This window comes from Mastigoproctus giganteus, chromosome 1, assembly GCF_048544385.1.
Source record: "Mastigoproctus giganteus isolate SK-2022 chromosome 1, ASM4854438v1, whole genome shotgun sequence".
Lineage (NCBI taxonomy): Eukaryota > Metazoa > Arthropoda > Arachnida > Uropygi > Thelyphonidae > Mastigoproctus > Mastigoproctus giganteus.
Genome location: NC_143575.1, coordinates 37,656,695 through 37,678,549, shown reverse-complemented (window position 1 = coordinate 37,678,549; position 21,855 = coordinate 37,656,695). Strand labels below are relative to the sequence as shown.

The 21,855-nt window shown below is 33.4% G+C and overlaps 1 protein-coding gene across 1 annotated transcript in view; it reads right to left on the bottom strand.

Annotated features, from left to right (window-relative positions):
• Positions 1-14,721: 14,721 nt before the first annotated feature.
• LOC150090711 (uncharacterized) overlaps positions 14,722-21,855 on the bottom strand; it is a 257,039-nt gene continuing 249,905 nt past the window's right edge. The window contains exon 17 of the mRNA XM_090369985.1: positions 14,722-18,940. Coding sequence (XP_090226111.1) covers positions 14,722-18,940 — 4,219 coding nt within the window. The remainder of the gene's footprint in view (positions 18,941-21,855) is intronic.

The window sequence follows — 21,855 nt, the reverse complement described above, 5'->3', positions numbered from 1 at the left end:
GTTGTCCTTTAACAGCAGTTTTTGGAGTTGGTTTTGTTATGATCTCTGAGGCATCAGATAATGTGGTGGTATGCCACTGCCTTCCACATGGCCGATTTTGAAAAGGGCCGGCTTTAATCATAGGAAGAGTCATCATGCATCACATGAGATGCTTGATATGTATGTAATAAACTCAAATCAAAGTAATAAAAAATTCACCATCATTCTAATGTTATCACACTGCCTATGATAACATTAGAAAATTTTATTATGGAAATTTTTTTTTTTTGTACAAGATAAAATTAAATTAACGCATTCACTGCCACCTAAATGTGAGAGAACCTGTTAAATGTACTATAACTTTTGGAATATTGAAACACATCAAAATTCCAACATTCCCATAATTCCTAAAATTCATACATGGTTGAAAATTAAAAGTTTGGAATTCACTGATAAAAGCTAAAAGCAAACACTTACTTTTTGTGCTGAGCAATCAGAACAAATCTTAAAATTTTATAAAAAGTTTATTTGTGCATATAAACTAACATCAGCATAAGCAAAGAATAATAAAACTGTGTGCAAGTCTATAAACAAAGGCCAAGCATTACTGCAAAGCATTCGATCAATGTATCAGTACTGAGTAGCTCTTAACTTCATGTGCCTTTATGGCACTTATTGGTTCACTGCTTAATTATTAGTATGCATTGCAGCACAGTGCTGGGTGCCTTTTGAATATAGATATGAATTGCAGCACATCACTCCTAGTGTCATTTTATATATACATGTGCAAAGGCAGCAAATGTGTTTATGAAGATAGAGGTGATGTTTTGAAGGCCATCTTGTCCTCTTTTGCCGTGCTGGGATGCCTGGACAGATACAGGCTTACAATAATCTGTGCTCAGCTGACCTACATGTGGTAAAAAAGGAAAAAAAAGTTTTGTTCCTTTTTTAGGTCAGTAAGTTTTTCTGGTTTTGTACCGCTTCATAGAATATGAATGAAACATAACTAAAGAAATCAATTTGTGTACATCAGTGGAATACAGATTATTATAAGTCTATATCCATGCATCCCAGCCCAGAAAAAGAAGGCAAGGTGGCCTTCAAAATGCTGGATCTATCTTTAATTTAATTTTATTTAAATTTTTTCCAAAATAAACATTCTAATGCTGTCATGTGCAGTGGTGTGTTTGTTCACTTACTCTCTGAATACTTGCATAACTGTAACTATGCCCTTGAATTATTTTTATCCAGAGCTAATGTATTACAAATATATAAAAAAATTTAACTAAAAAGTGTTTTGAAAATGGTTAAGAACTAAATGAGTAGCACCATTTTAGTAAATGCTTATGAGGGAGATGGCAGTACAATATAGAATGAGTTTTTGCAATTTGTCCCATTGTGTTCCCTCCCACCTCCAAAAAAATAGCTGAAGTTAGTTAAGTATTTTTGAATAAAAGATTAAAATCTAAAGTAACATCCTTACCATGATATGGCAGTTTCTTGTGTTTCAGCTAATACACCATTAACCACTTGAATTCATATTACGAGTCAACTGAAGCAGATTTTTACTGATGTATTTTGAAACAAAAAAAAAATAAAAAATAAAAAAAAAATAATAAAAAAATACAAACAAAAGTTCATTATTTAAAATGGAAGGTTATTATAAACAATAATTTACTTTGTACAATATGAATGAAACATACTTCAAGAAATCAGTTTATACAAAGATACCAAAATGGTTTACAATAAGAAATTAAATACAGCCGTCAGTTACTTGGCAGTGATAATAAAATATTTTATGAAACTGCACAATATAAATACTGACCTCAAAACTTTCATTAATACATGTAAAATGATAAAATTTTTCCATTTAAATAACAATCATTCGTAAAATTTAATAATAATCTACAGTAGTATACAACAATTTACATTTATTATGCAATGATTACTCTCAAGATCTTATGACATGAAATGCTACTTTCACTTAAAAATAAAATCACATAATAATAGAGCTATGAAAAAATGTAAAATGAATGAACACACAATTATATAAAATAACTAGAAAATATTTAATGTCATCACTTGGTATCACTGCATAATGGATTAACATTGTATGCTTTTTACACAGTAAATATACATACTTGATGAATATGGAAAAGTTTGTGCTATACAGTCAAACAAAGATGCTAACATATTTAAATCAATCACCCTCTTCTCTTTAATTTGCATTTTGTAATTGTAACTGCAAAATGAAATAACCTTAAAAAAGATATTTCTTACTAAAAAGTATACAACCTTTCTATAATAACTTAACATTAAAAGTAGTATACAAATACAAGTTTTCCATAAAGAACTTATAAAGCGGTGTGTGACCACTGGAGATTTTTCATACTATATTCAGCAGTGGTATTTGCTACTAAATAACCGATGGTCAACTGAGATGACAGTAATGTTTCTGCAGCTGAAAGTATAATAAAGTAATAATGACATGCTACATGTGGTGGGGCACTGAACAACTTCAATAATAATTGCTAATTTTAGTGCAGACATTAATGAGATGACCCAGTAGTTATCAACTGATATTCTGGAGGGGAGGGATTGCAAAATGGTTGCAAATTTTGGCTTTGCTCAAAAAAGGAGTTGCTAGAGGTAGTGGGTTGAAAAACACTGGGCATGCATTGTTTTAATATCTTTCAGTTTGATTTTGATCTAATTAGAATAGGCATGATTAAAATAATTAAAATTTATCCTAATGACTAAATTTTAGGAATGGATACTGGTCACTAACTTGCAGTTTGTGCAGTACCTTCAGTGGCACTTTGAAACAGCTGCTTTTAAAATGCGGCAAACCATACACCAACAGTGTTAGTTATAATTAATGATATTATATTATTACCTTGCTACAGAGATGGCCATGATTTTTTGGTGGTTGAGTGATGTCTTATTTATATTGAATTATAGACAAGATACTTTAGGTGTGTGATGTATTTCCATTAAAAAAAGAAGTTAGGTTTGTTATTTGATTTGAAGCTGCAGATAAAGATATAATTTTAGTAGGATTTAATTGCTTTACTATAGTTATGGACCCATTAAATAGTGAACACTATTTATTAAATTCACTGTACCACAGCTATTTGAGTCTGCAAATATCCTTTTGTTAGGTAGGTGGCACACATGCAAGTTTTTTGGTACTGCTTCCTTTCCTAGTATTTTACAATTCCACTTTTCATAGAATCTCTCTCTCTCAGGTATTCTAACACTTCATCAAAGTCAAAAATGTGAGTAAAGCCACTATGACAAAATGTTTTCTGCACCCCACTATAATGCATTTTAACTTTATGAACCACAATGATTTGTACTACTTAGTACAAAAATGATACACTGATCCTTACTGATTAGAACACATTGCAAAGGAGGTGATAACTTGTTAAACTTGCAAATTGAATTTAAGAGATTTATTACTTTGTAAATAACACTGATGCTGTTCTATCACAAGTATAATGGCACTAGATTTTGGCATAACCAAAGGTAACTAAATAAGCAGAGCTGTTTTTGTTTTTTTTGTGATACCTATGGTACATAAGCTTGACTGATTTTTACTGATATAATCAAAAAATATCTGACCACATCTAATTTTATCAAAGCAACATCATATCACTAACATACCAACAAAAATAACAAGGTGGAATTGTTAAGATGTTACTGTTATTTTTAGGAGTTTGTACTTATTTAAATATTATGAATATAAACTTTACATTATTTAATTTCATTGGAGGGATTTTATAACCCTCTTTATAAAATATACTGTAGTTTTTTCATGGCAAAGTTTTAAAGTTGGGAAGATCATTTGCAATTGCTCTTTATATATTAGTAGCATTGTACAAAATTAAACAATTTCGTTGTGCAAGACAGAGCAAGACTTTCACAGAATCAATTTCATTTTGCTTTCTATTTGCTGAGATGAAGTTGTAATGATATATGAGCATGTATAGAAATGTAAAAATAAAATACAGAAATAAACCAATTTTATATAAACTGTAGCATTCAGTATGACAGGGTCAATTTTACCATTTTTGCTCATTATTTCCTTATTTAAATAAGATCTTATATAACATGAATATCAATGCCTGAAAAATTTCTTCATCAATATATTAGCAGTCATGAATCAACAAAACATGCACATCTTTGTTGATATAATGGTTGCAAAAGAGAGGAATAGGTAGGGTAATATCAGAATGTCTTTTTTAATTTAAATTTCAGTGGAAATTGGCTGTTACTTATATTTTAAACTCAGTATATAAAATGGGTTTTCCAGTTTCCTTCTAAAAGGGCTTATCATTAAATTTATATTAAATTCTGATATCATTATTAAATGACCAGTTTTTCTAATTTTCCCAGTCGTTCTTTTATTCCATCTCCTAAGAATAAGATTGGAAGCATGGTTTTTACAAATACTGTTAATACTTCTCAATAATAATTTTGGTATAATAATCACTATTTTTAACAACAGCATGATGCAAGCACAAAAAAAAAAAAACAACAACAACAAAAAAGCAATAGCTGGAGGTTAGAAAATAAGATATTGTTAGTGGTAATAGCATTACAATAATTATTAAATGCCTCAAATTCTGATATGCAAATTATTCACTATTGTACATACACCACGATATATGTTTTTCGGGGGAGGTGGAATCAGTTGTACTTCAAAAATGTTATACAAGTGAGTATATATATATTTTTTATAAGATCTACTATAGTACCCCAACAGCGAGAGACCGAATTTCAGAATGGGAATGCCACTGCTCTTCACACTTCTCCAATCTGCTATAGACTAGTCCCATTTCTGCTGGGACTAGTGTATGATCTTTCTGCGGAAGTTGATAACTTGTGCACTTTATTGCCAACAGAGTCATACAAATTCTATCTGAATGGTCATGTAAATAATGATGTGCACTGTTACTATCAATATGATTATCAGAATCATAAATTCAAAAACGCATCAAAAGATTTGATTATTTTCCTAATCGGTGAAAAAACTGCACTAGTCATTCCATATTATGATATTACTCTTCTATAATTTTTTTCTGATTCTAAGAAATATTAATAAGATGATGGGATGTTGGTATGACTCAAATGAGTGTACTTCTCAGGATTCAGCAACATCATTGATAAGATCTCTAATGGGTATAAATCACATTATTTTAAAACATTCCCAATTAAATATATAGACAATTGGTGTTAAAGAAACTAAAGATATTAGGATGACCTTAGAAGACAGATTGCAATCATAAATTACTAACTGGCAAGGATCATAATTTTTGAAGCATGGCAGCCACTACTGTTTATACATATCTCAATTTTGATGCTGTGTGAAGAGCAGCAGAAGACTTCCATGTTCCATCAGTCCTACTTGTAATTAGAGTGGGTCATGTTCATCAACAAAGCAAAAACAGAGGAGCGTATGTTACAGAGGTGTAAGATTGGAACTGGATTGAATGCCTCACTCTCTCTCTCAGGTATTCTAACACTTCATCAAAGTCAAAAATGTGAGTAAAGCCACTATGACAAAATGTTTTCTGCACCCCACTATAATGCATTTTAACTTTATGAACCACAATGATTTGTACTACTTAGTACAAAAATGATACACTGATCCTTACTGATTAGAACACATTGCAAAGGAGGCTTAATAACTGATGATCCATTCTTTCTTGCACAGCCTAAACTAAAATTTTGGTTTAATTTATTACGTAACTGATACACAAAGTGATAATACCAACCTGATGAAATGGTAAAAAAAAAAAAAAAAAAACCCTGCACTTCTTTCACTTAAATAATTAAGTACAATAAACAAAAAAAAAAAAAAAAGAGGCCGAAAGATAGCAGCAGGGATATTACCATGTTGACTCCATTGAAGTTGCAATAACTAATCCCTCCCATAATCTGCAAAGAGCTTAGATAAAAGTTCTCCACAATCTGGGAAACGAATTCAACATCAGTTGACACAAAGGTATATGTCTATATTCAATAATGGAAATTGCTATAATTCAGCATATGATTATGCTGAATTGTTATGCTTATTTGACTGACATGAAACAAAATAAGCAGCTACACTTATAAGATTATGTGCAAAGGGGAACACTGCTCAGTGAGCCATATGCTATACTGTTGCAGCAAGATAGCATATCGCTCACTTAAAGTTTTTGTCTGTGTGGATACACCTTTAAAACTTAATCAGTTACCAACATCATATTACTGTGCCTCCAGTTTATGTAATAAACAAATTTTTTTCAGTATATTTTTGCAGTTTAGGAAGCAGAAGTGCAACATAATTCATTGGGGGAGGGTGTAATTACAAATAAAGCATATATATCTACATAGAAAATAAAAAAATGCTTCATAATGATCTGCAGTATTTCTTTAATGTCTAAATTAGCAGGAATAATATTCTATACTATTAGAATTACAGGAATATTTCCTTGTCAAACTCTGACAAAATCAGGGTACCCGATATCTAGAATTAAAATTAGAGTATCTGGACACAAACACCATAAAAATGGAAGCACAGAGCTACTGTTAAAACAGGGAAAGAAGACTTTTCAGTATCACAATAATTCAAAATGCACAATGTCTTATGCCTCAGTTAGCCCATACAGTTTCAACCTACCTGTTTTCAACACCCCTCCATCTCCCAGCATTCTTTATTAAGGACTTATAAATGTTCATTCAGTTACATACAAAGGCAAAGATCCAATATTTTAATGTACATATGTTATAGACAAACAGCTGGAGTATGATGAGCATCAATGGAGGAGAGAGAGAAAAAAAGTGGCGGTGGGGGACCAAGGTATTACCTTGTTTTAAAAATTATGAATATAGTAGAACCTTATAAATCTGGCATTCACAGGGTCTAGTAGATGATGAATTTTTGAAATTTCTGGTTTTTTGAAGGTTAGCCAAGTATTTCTAGAGTAATTTATTATTTTCATTAGATAACACAATAACCCTGATCCCTATAATCTCCAAAGAATAACAGTTGCCAGCATTAAGCCAAAAAAGTAGGTAGGTACAAAACCTATTTTTCCAGCATTTCCATAACAAAGAAAATTATATTTTTAGTAAATGACTAACAGTTCTAAATAAATATCATTGTTAATATAGTGGCACAAGGGTGGCCCAAAAAGGTAAAGTGACAAAACTCTTAAGACCATTACAAAGTTACATGACAATTGAGGTACGAGTAGGAATTCCGAAAATGCTGTTCATTGTTTAAATCTGTCGGGTAAAGAAAAAAGGCATTAGAGATATGGTTCTGCATGGAAGTGTGTTCAGTAATTAAGATTTTTCTTGAAAAAGGGTCTATATCAAGTGAAATTCATCAAGAGAATGCAATGTCAAAGAATTTTTTTTATTGTGGTGTGATGAACTGAAGAAAAGGAGTAAACATTTCTGATGAACCATTAATTGGTAGACCATCAAGCTGAATAGATAACATCAGGAGCATTGAGCAGTGTGTTTTGTCAAATGTGAAAATTTGCAATATGTACTGTGCTTGTCATGTAATTTCATAACAGTATGATTAAGTCTTCTCATAAACAGCTGTGTTACCTTATGTTTCTAACCACCCTGGCATTATCTAATGCAGTAGTGTCTCAAAATAAACTCACAGTAGATGAGGAGTCAGTCATGGGAAGACTGCTCCTGTGTGACTGACTCCTTGGTTCATACTTATGTTCGTGACTTACAGTTATAGCTTGTCCATTTTATGATTTCAGCTGGTGAAATATGAGAAGGAAGGTAAGGAATGGAAAGGTTGCTGTCAGAGCTGATGTACAGTATCAGCTTTTTTGTTTGGACAAAAGAATTCCATACTTGAACCAGATGATACCTTATAGATTAATAATGATGATAATAACTGTCTTTAGCCTAAAAAAAGAGGCACCATTATGAGAACACACTTGTCCTGAATGTACTTTATTTAAAATTTATGTACATTCAATTTTAAAATTTATAAATAAAGTTTACATAATATTTGTTTAGGGTAATAGCCTCAGTTTATGAAGAGGTTAACTAACGTTTGTGCTACAGAATCATGTTTATACATAGCCAACTACAGTAGTTACAAAATTTGCATCATATTGTGAATGCCTTCTATGATGCTATAGCACAAAACTATACATTAAATAAGTTTATAAACCTGTTACAGGAGTCAAACTACTTTTACCTTAGTACAAGAAGTTCTCTCTCTTGTACTAAGGTAAAACTAGGTGGAACCCAAAGTTATGCAAATTATAACTTAAGCTAGGGTGCAAGGAACTAACCCTCCGCATACCTTGAGACCTTGCTGTACTTAAAAAAGTTGCACGAATCCTTGGAGATGATGCAGTACGAGAACCACATTCATATAATTGTAACCAATCAATTTAAACAAATCTAAAAAACATACCTGAAGGAGTGCATAAAAAATACTCAAACTCTAAGTGTATATTAACTGGGAAAGTTAAATGTTATTGTTCTCTTCCCATCTGATGGAGCAGACCAATTTTTAATTTATTCCACAGGAAACAGAACATTAATTTTTCAACTTATCTATGAACAGTTGTCCTTTTCATATATCATAAACCAGCCAATACAGATAGCATAATTTTGCTTTATATAATCTTACTTAAAAGTTTATAATTTATGCACAAGTATATGATGCTTATTAATAATTAGTTTTTAAAATATAAAATTAAAGATATTATGAAAAAAAATTTACTGAAATAATTAAATTAAAATTAAATTAATTAAAAAAGAAATAATTAAACAATCCTGAAACACTTCCACAATCATACTACAGTGGATTCTGGTTATTTTGGCCACTGGTTAATCGGGGCCGTTTATTTGGGGCAAATCTTAAAAAACAGAAATCGAGAAAATAGCCAGGTTTACTTCGCTTAATTGGGACATTGGAGATTACCCTACGATTGTTTCCGATGGTATCACGTGGTTCAGTCGAAATTCTGGAGGTCACAATCATAAAACAATAAAAACAATTAGCAGTCACCTGTTTATTGGGCTTTTCTGTTAGTGAAATCTATCATAAACGGACAGTAAACTCGATCTTACTGAATTTGCGATAATACCGACAGCTGGAATTCTGTGGGTTATTATGGTGAAATGTGTTTACACTTCCATGAAATCTTCAATCATATAAAAAAATTAATTTTCAGATCTCTTCATTCCTATTTTTAAAGCTTTGTAACTCGTTATTCCGTTCTCACTTGCGCGTATTGTGTTACTTGCAATTTGTGTATGCTGTGTTCTTTGTTATTGATTGCTTATCTTTTTACTGTTTTAAATTTTAACCCCCACCCACAAATGTCAGTGAAAAGAAATGTCAACTAGTTCGTATGTACTTATTACAGTACATATTAATTATTTCGATTATGACATATATTCTTCTGATTTTCACGTATCATTTAATTTTTTAATTGGTAGGGTAATAAAGGGTAAATTTGTGCTTAATATATCTTTGCTTTTATAGCCTGTGGATAATATTCCTTCTATTTTCACTAATTAGAATAGCTGTTTAATAGAATTAAAATTCAATTCACAAACGTGATCACAATGACTGGCGCTTACTGCACATCGTATAGTGAATGGTACTTTACTATGCTACCTATCAAATCACGTTACGATGGTAACTCCATCGTAACGTGATTTGATTGTACAGTGAACCAATTGTAAAGGGGGGGGTACATTGTATTTTTAACTATTTACGTGAAACTTCGGATAATTGGGGCAGCCACTTAATCGGGCCAAAATGCACTAGTCCCGATGTGTCCCAAATAACCGGAATGGACTGTATTAGTTATGTGAAAATCAATCTGACCCTTTCTGGATAGTACTGGCATTTATATATATTTCTAAGGGAATTCCACTGTTAACCATACTAGCTAATCTGAAACACTAAAATATCATATTCGAGTGATAGTAGTTACTTTAAAAAAAAAAAAAAAAAATTGCCAAAAATAATAATAATAATAATAAAAAAACATTCATTTTCATACAAGCACCCATCCAAGTCCTCAAATTGGATAGGCATGTAAATTTGCAAGGAACTGATATATGGAAGTGATATGATCAGCCTTCATGTGAAAAAGGTAAATGACACAATGAGCTTAAAAAATATTAAAAACATTTTGAGCTATGTAACAAATCTCTACCATGGATAAATATTTAAATAAGTGGTTATGAGAATGAAGATCACTACTTTTTTTTTCCAGATAAAGGAGTTGAGATGTAGTGGGAGGAACTATCTGTACTTGAGTGTGATCAGCTGTTCACCTTTGCAATATGTTTGATAATCAAAGGTTTTAATACAGAAACCAAAAGCAACACTTTCTTTTTTGAAAAGTACTGAAAGTTACTGATCAGTGACCAGAGGGGCTGAAGAGTGCAAAAGTGCTAAAATGCACAGAAAGTAAAATGGCCCACCACATGAGTAAGGGATGACTTACAAATTTTGATTAAATATTATCTTTAAGAACATACAATGAAAAATTAATTTACTCACAGTTAAATGGAAAGAATAAAAATAAATTAATTTCTGTTTCTATTTGTCACTCTCATGGTTGGTGCTAAAGGAATTAATATTTAGCATAATAAGACATATCACTTTTCTTTTAACTTTAAAGGATTTTACTCCCCTTATTAGAATTTTTAACCAAATCTGTTTCATATCTAGGTATCAAAGTTAAATTGAAAAACAAGACATACTAAAAGCAAAAATTAGTTCATTCTATTCTGTGTGATCAAATTTATCCAATTCAATTTAGTGAATATTATTACAAACTTTAAATTTATTTATTTAATTTGATATAGTATGCCCATTATTATTTTTTTTTCTCTATCCCTAGAAAGTCTGGTATAGGATACTTAAATAAGGCAGATTTGTCCATGTAGACCACCTAGGTTTGTTCTCAAGAATTTTAGTTTTAAGTAAAATAAAAAATTGGCTCAGTACATGGTTAGCTTATGATGATCCCAGTCAGTTATAGTAATGTATTTAATTTTATATCAATACAAATGTGAGTGACCCAGATGGGCAGGATCTTGCATCTGAAGAGGTTGGAATTACTTAAACTTAATTTTAAGAGTGATTATTCACTGTATAAGTTCTCAGGAAGCAAAGAATATAAGTATAGGCAGGCCTTGCTTTGCACAGTTCCAAAATGAATGAATTTCAGTTACCACGGTTTAGTTAAATAACACTAGTCCACCAACAGCACAGTTCAAATTTCAGTTACCATGGTATATTAAATGTGAATAACTGCATAAAGTACAAACTTTGCTGATAGCTCTTCAGTCCACAAATCACTAAATAACAGATGCACATCATGATCAGTGACAGATCATATCGCTTCTTTCAAAGTATGTTGGTGATTGGTCACTGTGCATCTGTTATTCAGTTCACACACAGACAGCAAAGCATGTAGTTGTGTTGCCTTTTTGTCTCCCAGTGATAAACCCATGTGACATTTTACAAAAATGGATAATCAAAAGAGAGAATTGGCCAACAGAGATGAAAGTGCACAAAGAAACGAAAAGTAATAATGCTGGAAGTGAAATTGGATGTGATTAGAGGATTTTGAAAATGGTGACAGCACAGTGAAGATAGGACAAGACCTAGGCCTCCATGAAGCTACGGTATGAACCATATTGAAAAAGTCCGATGAATATAAAAAACAAAGTAAAGTCGCTTCAGCATCTGTTAGTTTAAATTGCACTAGGAGCAGAAAGCCACTTATGGTTCAAATGGAGCATTTACTTCTACTCTGGACTGAAGACTAAAAAAAAAAAAAAAAAAAAAATCCCAATCAGTTTGGCTAGCATTCAGGCTAAAGCACTGAGGTTAGTTGTCGCACTGAAAGAAAACAGGAATTACAAGGAGACTGAAGAAGAACCTTTTACTGCCAGTAAAGGCTGGTTTCATCGTTTCAGAATTTGGCATGAATCGATTAATGTTAAGCTATCTGGTTATTTTTTTGGTTATTTTGGTTTTTTTTTTAGGAGCATTAGCAACTAAGGCCATATTGCTCCGGGAATATGCGGTGGTCATTCCCTTGACCTTTCCGCATCCTCCGTATTTGGTGGTGACGGGCTCGAACCCCGGTCTAATCAAGAAGCGTGTGCTACGCACTGCTGCTCCTTCCCACCTGGCTACGGAGGCACCTAAGCTATCTTGTGAAGCTGATAGTGTAGATAAGGATGCTGCTGTGAAATTTACATCCATATTCCAAGGATTAGTTAAGGCAGGTGGTTATGATGATCGTCAAATATTTAATGTTGATGAGACAGGTATTTTTTGGAAGGCAATCTCACCAAGAACTTATGCAACGAAAGATATAGGATCGCAAAGCGGCCATAAAGGAGTTAAAGATAGATTAACTCTTTTATTAGGAGGCAATGCAGAGGGTGACTTTAAATTAAAACCTATGTATATCTATTGGTCTGAGAATCCTAGAGCATTAAAAAATCATAAAAAAAGCATCTGTACCAGTCATTTGTGTGCAAATAAAAGGTCATGGGTTAAAATAACATTGTTTCAAGACTGGTTTCAATCATATTTTTGTTCAGTGGTAGAGATACTGTAGGCAAAATAATTTAAATTTTAAAGCACTACTATTGTTGGATAATGCTACAGATCACCCTGATTCTCTTGGGGACTTGAATGAAAATGTGAAAATTTGCTCTTTACCACCGAACACAACTTCGTTAATCCAGCCAATGGACCAAGGAGTTATTTCAACTTTTAAAGCCTTTTTTAGATGGACTTTCAGACAAGCTATTGATGCTACAACTGGAGATCATGCAATTTCTTGAACTGAGTTTTGGAAGAAATATGACATAAAGCATGCAATTGAAAACATTCAAGCATCATGGCAGGAAGTAACAGCGAGTAATATGCATTCAGTATGGCAAAAACGTTTACCGTACTGTGCAAATAACTTTGCAGGATTCGAAATGAACGTAAATGGAGTTATAGAAGAAATAGCTGACCGTGGGAATGTTGACACTACTGCCATTTGAAAGACTCTAGATATGCAGCCAGAGAAACTTAGTTAATGTGAACTTATCGACATAAATGAGGAAAGTGGTTGTGACGAAAAGGATGAAGATGTCCCAGAGGAAGGGACTTCGGCAAAAAACTTCATATTAAACAAACTCTTGGAGATGTTTCAAGACATTGAAAGCGCAAACGATAAAATGTTGGAAGCTGATCCAAACTTAGAAAGGAGTATGACAATTCGCCAAGGCATAGAAAAGATGCTCACTCTGTATCGTAAGTTATGATGAGAAGGCAAGCACTGTTCAAACTACTCTTGATAAGGTTTTACAAAGAAATAAAACACTTTAATTCTCAATGTTTCTAATGTTTTAAATTACAGTGTACTAAATAAATATTAGTTTTACTATTTTTTTCATTTCCCTATACATTTATAACCGACAGTAAGAGAGTTTTTAATGTTTTGACAAAAATTTTTAAAGGTCATGGAACAATCGTAATTTTCCCCATTGATTATTAAGATTGCTCTGCATGGTTTCAACTTGAACGGTCATTTTTATGGTCCCACACTACCATGCAAAGCGAGGACTGCCTGTATATGAATTTGTTTGAAAAACCAGATATAGGCAACAAAACATCTTTAAATAAAACAGTTTCTTCTTAAAAACAAACACATAAAAGTCAACAGCTATTCAATTAACAAAAACGGACTAAAAATGGGCTCATTACATGATAATTTATGATGAGTCTTATTGGTACAGTACTGTATTCAATTATGTAAAATAAGACTATGAATTATGGAAACCATTTGGATATTGATCCAAATGGTTTCCCATAAGAAGCTCCCAAAGAGGTCAAAATTACTCAACCATAATTTTAAAAGGGATGTTTCAATGCATAAATTCCAGGAAATATAAAGAACATGAATTATTGCAGGTATGACTGATGAAACAAACATCTTTATATAATAAAAAAAAAATGACATTTTAAAAACATACATATACATAAGAGTTAAAGATATTCAATTTTAAAAAAAAATGGACTGAGGTGTTTGAGACATTTGGGTAACATTGAAAAAAATATACCAGTATGTAACATAGGAAATAATTTTAAGATTTTGGAAACCTCATCCATTCCGTTCTTTTTTTCCCCTGTTTGTATGGTATTCTGCTCTTCTGGAACGTAGACACTGAAAATTTTACTGTAATTTGGTCTGGGTCAGCTAATTAATGACATTTGTGAAAGCTTTTTTGGCCTTTGCATTCAACTGTATATTTAAATATTGACAACAAAACATGGCGATAAATAAATTGACAATTTATTTACAATGCACGTAAAAATTAAAGATAAATTTTCATTTCGGAAGAATTCTTACTCTATTTTATAAGAATACTAGCTAAAACTTAAGATATTTCCATTACATTAATATTTAATATTTAAAAAAAAAAAAGCAAAAAGCTTCTCTAGATTTGCAAAGTAATGGCCACAATAAACATTATCACAAGAAATCTTCTTGGTTTTATCTAAACAGTCACAAAGGTGACAGTCTAAACTCGGAAACATTTATAAGGCAACACTGATTTCATCAATGTGCAAAACTTAAAAGCACAAGTAATTGTTTTATATATACATATATATATACAACTTGACAGATTCAAGTAGTAAAATTAAAACCCATACATAACTAACAGTCACTTTCCTAAACTCATCAAGGCTTCATCCATCAGATCATCATCAATCATATATGGTGATGGATGTGATATTGAGCTGGAAACTGAGTGATTTGAAGGTGGTGTTCCTATCTGAGCTGGAGATTTCAGTGGAGATGGCTGGAATGGAGATTTTATAAAAGTTCCGGGTGAAGGTTCAGATTTGTCAACTTTTTCTTCTGAAACAGTCATTAAACTAGGTTCCAAGCGTGGACTTGACCAGGATACTTTTTTGTCTGGTGACTTTGGCAACCTTGGTGTCCCTGGAATGTCGATAAATAGCTCATTTTCTGGGCTACTGTCCTCATCACTATGAAGATTTATTCGCCTGGATGGCTTGTTTGGCTTTGTAAATGTAGGCACTGTTTTTGTTGTCTCCTCTGAAGATGTAACTAGAGTAGTACTAACAGCAAGGTCATGTTTACTAGATGAGGATACTTCAGTCTGAGAGGTGGTCTTTCTTTCTGAATCACCTGTTATATATGTATCATTCAAATTTTCTATATCCTCTTGCAATTTTTGAACTTTTGGTGTGCTTGAAGGTCTAATATCAGTACTACTTGACACCCATGTAGTTTTGTCCTCCAATTCTGTCCTACCCACACTATCCAGCTTTAGAGCTGTACTTTCTACTTCAAATGCTTTGGACATAGGAGCTCCTCCCTGTTCAGCACCATTTTGACTTTCCATTTTAGTTTGTGCTAACAGTAACCTAAATGCTCTTTCTCCTTCGGATTCTTCTGAAGAACTATCACGAGTAGGCGTGTGCCTGGGGGAAAGACACACTGGAGATTCATCAGAACGTTTTGGTGTACTTCCGCTACTAGATGATCTACTGTGATCAGAGAGAGACTTACTTGATGGTGGTGGCGGCATTAAATTAGAACCAATGGTAAGAACACTGGTGGTTACTTTATCACTTCTGCACTCAGATGAATGGGTAACTTTGGCCTCACTAGGATTTGAAATAGTCTTCTTTTCAGATTTTTCAGTAGTCTTAGAATTTGAAGAACTAGCTTTATTTTGGGATGCAGAGGATGATGATGAGACAGACATTTTAGTAACAGGTTTTGATAAACTACTTGTAGTTGAGCTTGTCACTCTTGGTGATGAAGTTGTTGGAGTGTTTGATGGTGGTGATGTTTTCTGCACAGATGCAGATGTTTTGAACTGACCAGAGCTACTTGATGTCTTTGGAGAAATACACAAACTGGATGTCAAAGTTCCAGATTTTTTTGATGAGGGTGATGAGCTACCACCTTTTAAAAGTGAACTGTTATTTGACAAACTAGAAGATTTCGATGAACTTGAAACACCAGAACCTACTGATGGAGATTTTGATGGCAATTTTATTTTGCTAGAAGACTTTGAACTATCACTAGATCTTGTCTTTGTAACAGTAAGTTTGATTCCCTGAGAACTCGGCTTTACTGTGAACTGATCCGAACCAAAATATTTTGATTTCCCCTCATTACTTTTCACAGAACCTTCTCTATCTCTTAGAGATTCTTTAGCACTACTTTCTTTTCTTTCTAATTTTGAATCTCTTCGGTCCACACTATCAGATTTACTTCCTGTACTTTCAACCTTAGAGCCATCAACTGACACAGAAGAAACATGCTGAGCATTACTTGCTGACACCATGAGCTTATCAATAACAGCACTTAAGGAGCCTTTTCTAGAGCGGAGGGCAGCCTTGTTACCTTTCATGCTGTTTCCTCCTCCTGAACTGGAAAGCAGGGCTTTTCCAGAACTCTGATTTGGAACAGATGTAGGAATTATAGAAATGCTTGAAGAAACAGGAGGACTAACAAGAGGCAAATGAGATGTTGGAGATAAAGATGATGGCTTAGAAGGAATAGGAGTGATAGTTGTAGAAGGAGGAAGGTTCAAGTTTTTTAATTTGATGGTAGCAGGCTTTGCCTTATTGGGTGAAGATCCTCCAGTATTAGAATGAGAGCTGGATACAACTTGTCCCTGTCCACTACTTCCAGATGAAGTACTACTGTTTCCACTAGAACTGCTAGATTTTAATGCAGTATTCTGTTTATGTTTTGTCTGGAGCTTCAGGGATGTTGACAGCATAACTTTGGTGCTACCGGGAGAGGAACTTCCATCTGATTCTGAACTGCTGGCCTTTAAACTACTTTGGTGTGACTGACGAGGGGGAGATGGTTTGACTGTTGTCTTTTCTCCTTGAGTATTTTTTGTCCCCAAAGATTTTGTAGGACTGTTGTTAGGGTTGCTTCCACTGCCTGAACTAGAGAGTGAAACTTTCTTTGATAAGATTGGAGACCTGGACCTAGATGGAGAAGATCCAGAAGAAACAGTAGATTGTGTCTTTACATTAAGGGTTATTGGACGGATAGGTTGAGTATCTGAACAAGTAGTGGAAACTGTCATGGTATCTGAACTTGATGCCGGAGGAGGCATTAATGATGAATCTAAACTAACATGAATGGGTCGAATTGCAGATTTATTAGATATACTATCAGCACTTTCAGCTCTTCTTCTTTTCTTTTCTTTTTTCCCATCACCTTTTCTTCTTCCAAGTGAGCCATCTAAACCATTTCCTGCACTACTAGAGCGACGTCCATCCCTTTGCTTAATTTTCATTTCTGATTTTGATATTTTTAATCCATCTATGGATTTGGCAATTTTTAAACTTGTACTAAGCACAACTGGCTGAGAAGGATGAGTAGTAGGAATTGCTTTTATAACCACTGAAGGGGAATCTTCACTATGAGATTTTTCTTCTACTACTGGCTTTTGTGGAATATGAGAATACTCATCCTCACTTCCTTCTTCCATACTTTGCAAATCTTGGCAGACACTTTTTTCTTCACTTCCAATGGACTTAATTAATTTTGAATCAATTTCAGTTTTGCATTTTTTTGATTTCTTACTTGATCGATCTTGATTTGATAACTTTGTAGTTGTAGAAGTAGGATTTAATTCCACACTAAATGCACTAGAATCACAAGTTTCTAAATCAAGATCACTTGTTTCCATACCACTATCAGCATATGCTGATTCTGAATTACTAAGAAAGTCAGGATTGAATTCAAGATTACTACTATCTGGATTATACTGATATTGATGCTTTGTTTGTGGAATACCATTAAATGGATCAGGGTTGCTGTTTGTACTACAAGTCTCATGAATACTACTTGAATCACTTGCACTAGTTACAGACTGAGTAGAATTTTGCCTTTGAAAATTTTCCTGCCCTACAAAACTTTCAGTACTTCCTGTTCTTTGTGGAAAAACCTGTCCAGAAGATGGCTCAGATTTGATGTAAACATCCATAGGTGCTATGGGGCGATTAAGATGTGCGTGATCAATAGTAGAAGCTAAGGATGAATTTACTTCAAAAGGCATTGTGGTACTGTCTGTAGACTCGATATCGGGAGTAGGAGTATCCCGATAGGAATCATCTTCACTTAACTTCCTTTTTGGACTCTTACCTGTTGAGCTACCGGGACTTCGGCTATCAGATGTTGCTTTCCTTTTTCTCTGTTTTCGAGGTTTTGCTGCTGCTGCTGCAGTGTTCCCTTGCCCTAAAAAAGGAAACGAGGTGGAAGTAGAATTAGCAGCTGGAACATCACTGAGCATACTCATGAGCATTGTATTGGCATGCTTTGCTTGTTGATACTGTAACTGTGCAGATGAAGAGCCATTTCCACCATTTTGAGATAGAAGGGTTCCTAAAAGTGGATTTGATGGTCCCCCACCAAGACCACTTCTCTCATTTCCTAACCCAAACAAATCAGGGTGTTGCTGCTGTTGAGCATTAGAATTTGGAGGTACATTGTGCTGATTCATATTTTGTAACTGGGCTGTAGCAATATTGAGGGTGGTATCTGATGCATGAGATAGTGAAGATGTGACACCATATGTTTGTGAATCCATATTATGATCTAAGCTAATTTTTCCAACTGCACTTAACTGTTCACCCATTGCACCATCAGAAGGCTTACTGCACATTCTTGATGCTAAATGTGAAAAGTCACCACCAGTAAAAGTAGATCCATTAGACAAACTTCCTCCATAACTAGGCAGATGAGAAAGATAGGGAACTCCACTTCCACCAGAAACTGTAGCACAATACATATCACCTTGACTAGATGGCCGATTTTGCTGTTGCTGACCTTGTGCTTTTCGAATTACAGCCCGCATAGTAACTGGTATTGAAAGGCATCTGTAAATTGAAGTAAATCAAATATACTTTAAATACCAATGAAAGATTAAAATTTCCAGTAATTATTTAAATGTCATGCTCACTGCAGATTCAAAAACAAAACAGTGCATTTACTTTTAGATATACACAATTTATTTTGCTGTGACTGAAAAAAAAAAAAGTAAACAAGGTAAAAATGTATAAAAATCCATTTGTGGATTTTTATAAATGTTCCTGCATAATATAACGATATTATATTTTAAATAATCAGAGGTAATGTTTTGCATCACAAAGTCTATTATTATAAATTTAGTTTTAGTTTTCTCTTATTTGTAAGTGAAACAAATTTTGATAAATGCAAGAATGTGATGTTGATTTCAAAACATTTAAGTGCTTACAGTATGGCTATTTATGAATATTTTATAATATATTAAATGTACTCATTAAGTCAATAATTAATTGACCAGAGAGGAAATTTAATGAGAAATATTCATAAATCCAAACATGGCATAGATTTCTTATAAGCATCCATGGGTGTTATGGGACAATTGAGATATGTGTGAGATGTAGTAGATACAATGGATAAATTTACTTCAAAAGCCATTGTACTACTGCTACAGACTTGATATCAAGAGTAAGAGTATCCCAAAAGGAATTATTTTCACCCAGCTTCTTTGGATTCTTTCCCCATTTAGCTATTAGGACTTTGGGCTCCTTAAAAAATAACAATGATGATTATTTTTTAAAATGCCCACATAACCTAACTGGTTACTGGCTGAATTTCATAACTGGCATGACCTCGTAAAAATCTGATTAGCTTATAATGCAGCTGCTAAAAGATTTATTTTTTTTTTCTAGTCAGTAATACAAGGGATCATCATTTAATTCGCAGACTGGTGTAAGATCATATCTCAATTGTCATCATCTGAATCTTCTGCAGATTTCTCCTTCTTGAAATACTCTCCCTTAAACTTCCCACACTTTTGTCACCATCATACCCACGCATTAAATGCTTCTTGAAAGCCATTTTTCAAAAGAATGCAAAGTGCTTCCATTGTGGCTCTGCAAGCATCGTTGTGTCGGATGTGAAACGCATGCTTTTCAGAGCTTTCTTCAGACAGGATGAAATCACATGGGGGCTAAGTGAATAAGAGGATGTGGCAGAACCTCAGCACCTATGGCAGTGATTACTGCCTGCACAATATTAGTCATATGGGGCCTGGCATTGTCTTGATGGAGAAACCACTTCACATCAGGCAGTTCGTCACACCAGAATGTGACAGTCCTACTAAGACACTCATTACCACACGCTTCATTCATCTCTTTAACTGTTTCCGATGCATTTAAGCCCTGTCTGACACAATAATGAATCACATATCGCTGTTCAATCTGTATATCCGACACATACTTGCTATGGATAAAAATGTGCAGAACCATCGTCAGTGATATGCAGCTAAAAAAACTCTCTTCATATAACACTAGTTTGACAAGTACTGGCATGCACACACAGAGTCTGCTCAATAGTAATCAGGGAGAGTGCCTCTATCAGCAGTTATGGAAAGTTTGTGTGATAAACATAAAACTTTGCACCAGTCTGCAAATTAAATGATCACCCCTCATACTCTACAGATAAAAAATACATAAACTCATGGACAAAAATTAAGGTATAAATGATCAAAATGAAATAGTTTTGCAAAACAACTGATACCAACCAAAGAAAATTTGTTTTTCCATATTACATAATGACAATAGTACTTGTGAACTTAGAGGCACATGTAATTTCTGTAATATGCAAATTAAATCATGCATACCTAAAAATAGATATCAACCAGAGGCTGTAGTCCTCAAATAGGGGCTATAATTAACCTGATAGCTGGCAATGCTCACAAGGGATTCCCATTCTATTAACGAGAGTATGCTCAATGGAATTCTGCCAATAGGGCTCTATAAGAGGGGGTATTATTATCCATTAGAAGAAATTGGGCTCTGCTGTGCCTCTAAAGTCTGACAAAGGGTCCAAGGATTTTATTCATATACCTCACAACAGTCACAATTCACCTCTAAGGAATGTGCAGAACATTATGCCTTCTAGACCATATTCTCTGTAGCAGCTCTTTTTCTTTTTTATGGGTTTGTCTCGGGTCTTTCCTTTGGATGAGGATATGATAAGAAATGAACTGTACTTCAGTAAAATCAGGATGCATTATGAATAATATGCTAAATAAAAAAAAATTAACTTTTACAACATAAATATGTGCATGGGCTAATTTTATAGTGCAACCCTGAGAAGTGTAATGTTCTAAAAATTTTTTTAAATATTTTTAGAACATTACAATTAATGTTTTAAAAAATACTATAAGCACAATAAAAATAAAGTATCAGAATGGCTAACTGATACATGCAAAGAAGTGTACTTTTGCGTATGTAATAAAAATAAATAAAATTGCCAATCAATCATACTTTTCTCCACTGCCAAAAAAGTGACCATGCAACTCTGATTTGTTTTACCAAACTCTCTGCACTGCATAATCTATAATTATGCAGAAAAATTTCATCCTATCTTTAGAAGTTTATAATGCAGCCATGAATAGATATTTCTTAATGATTTTTCTTTTTCTGGCCAAACAAAGGATTAAAAGCAAATTATTTATTTTCATCATCCTTCAGAAAAGGAACTCCCAGGCGAGTTTCTTTTCTGAAGAAAGAATGATACTAACAGTGATAATCATTATGAAAGAAACCAGATATGAGATGACTTCAATAAAAAACACTTTCTCAAGGCCACAAAGCAACCAAAACTACTTGGTCTAAACAGTGAATTCAGAATATATAAAGAAACAAATGAAGATTTTCTGAGAAATATTTCCACATGATTAATCTCCAATTAATGCAAAATTATGCATCTCTGAAAGATGCAAATATTGTGGACTTTTGTA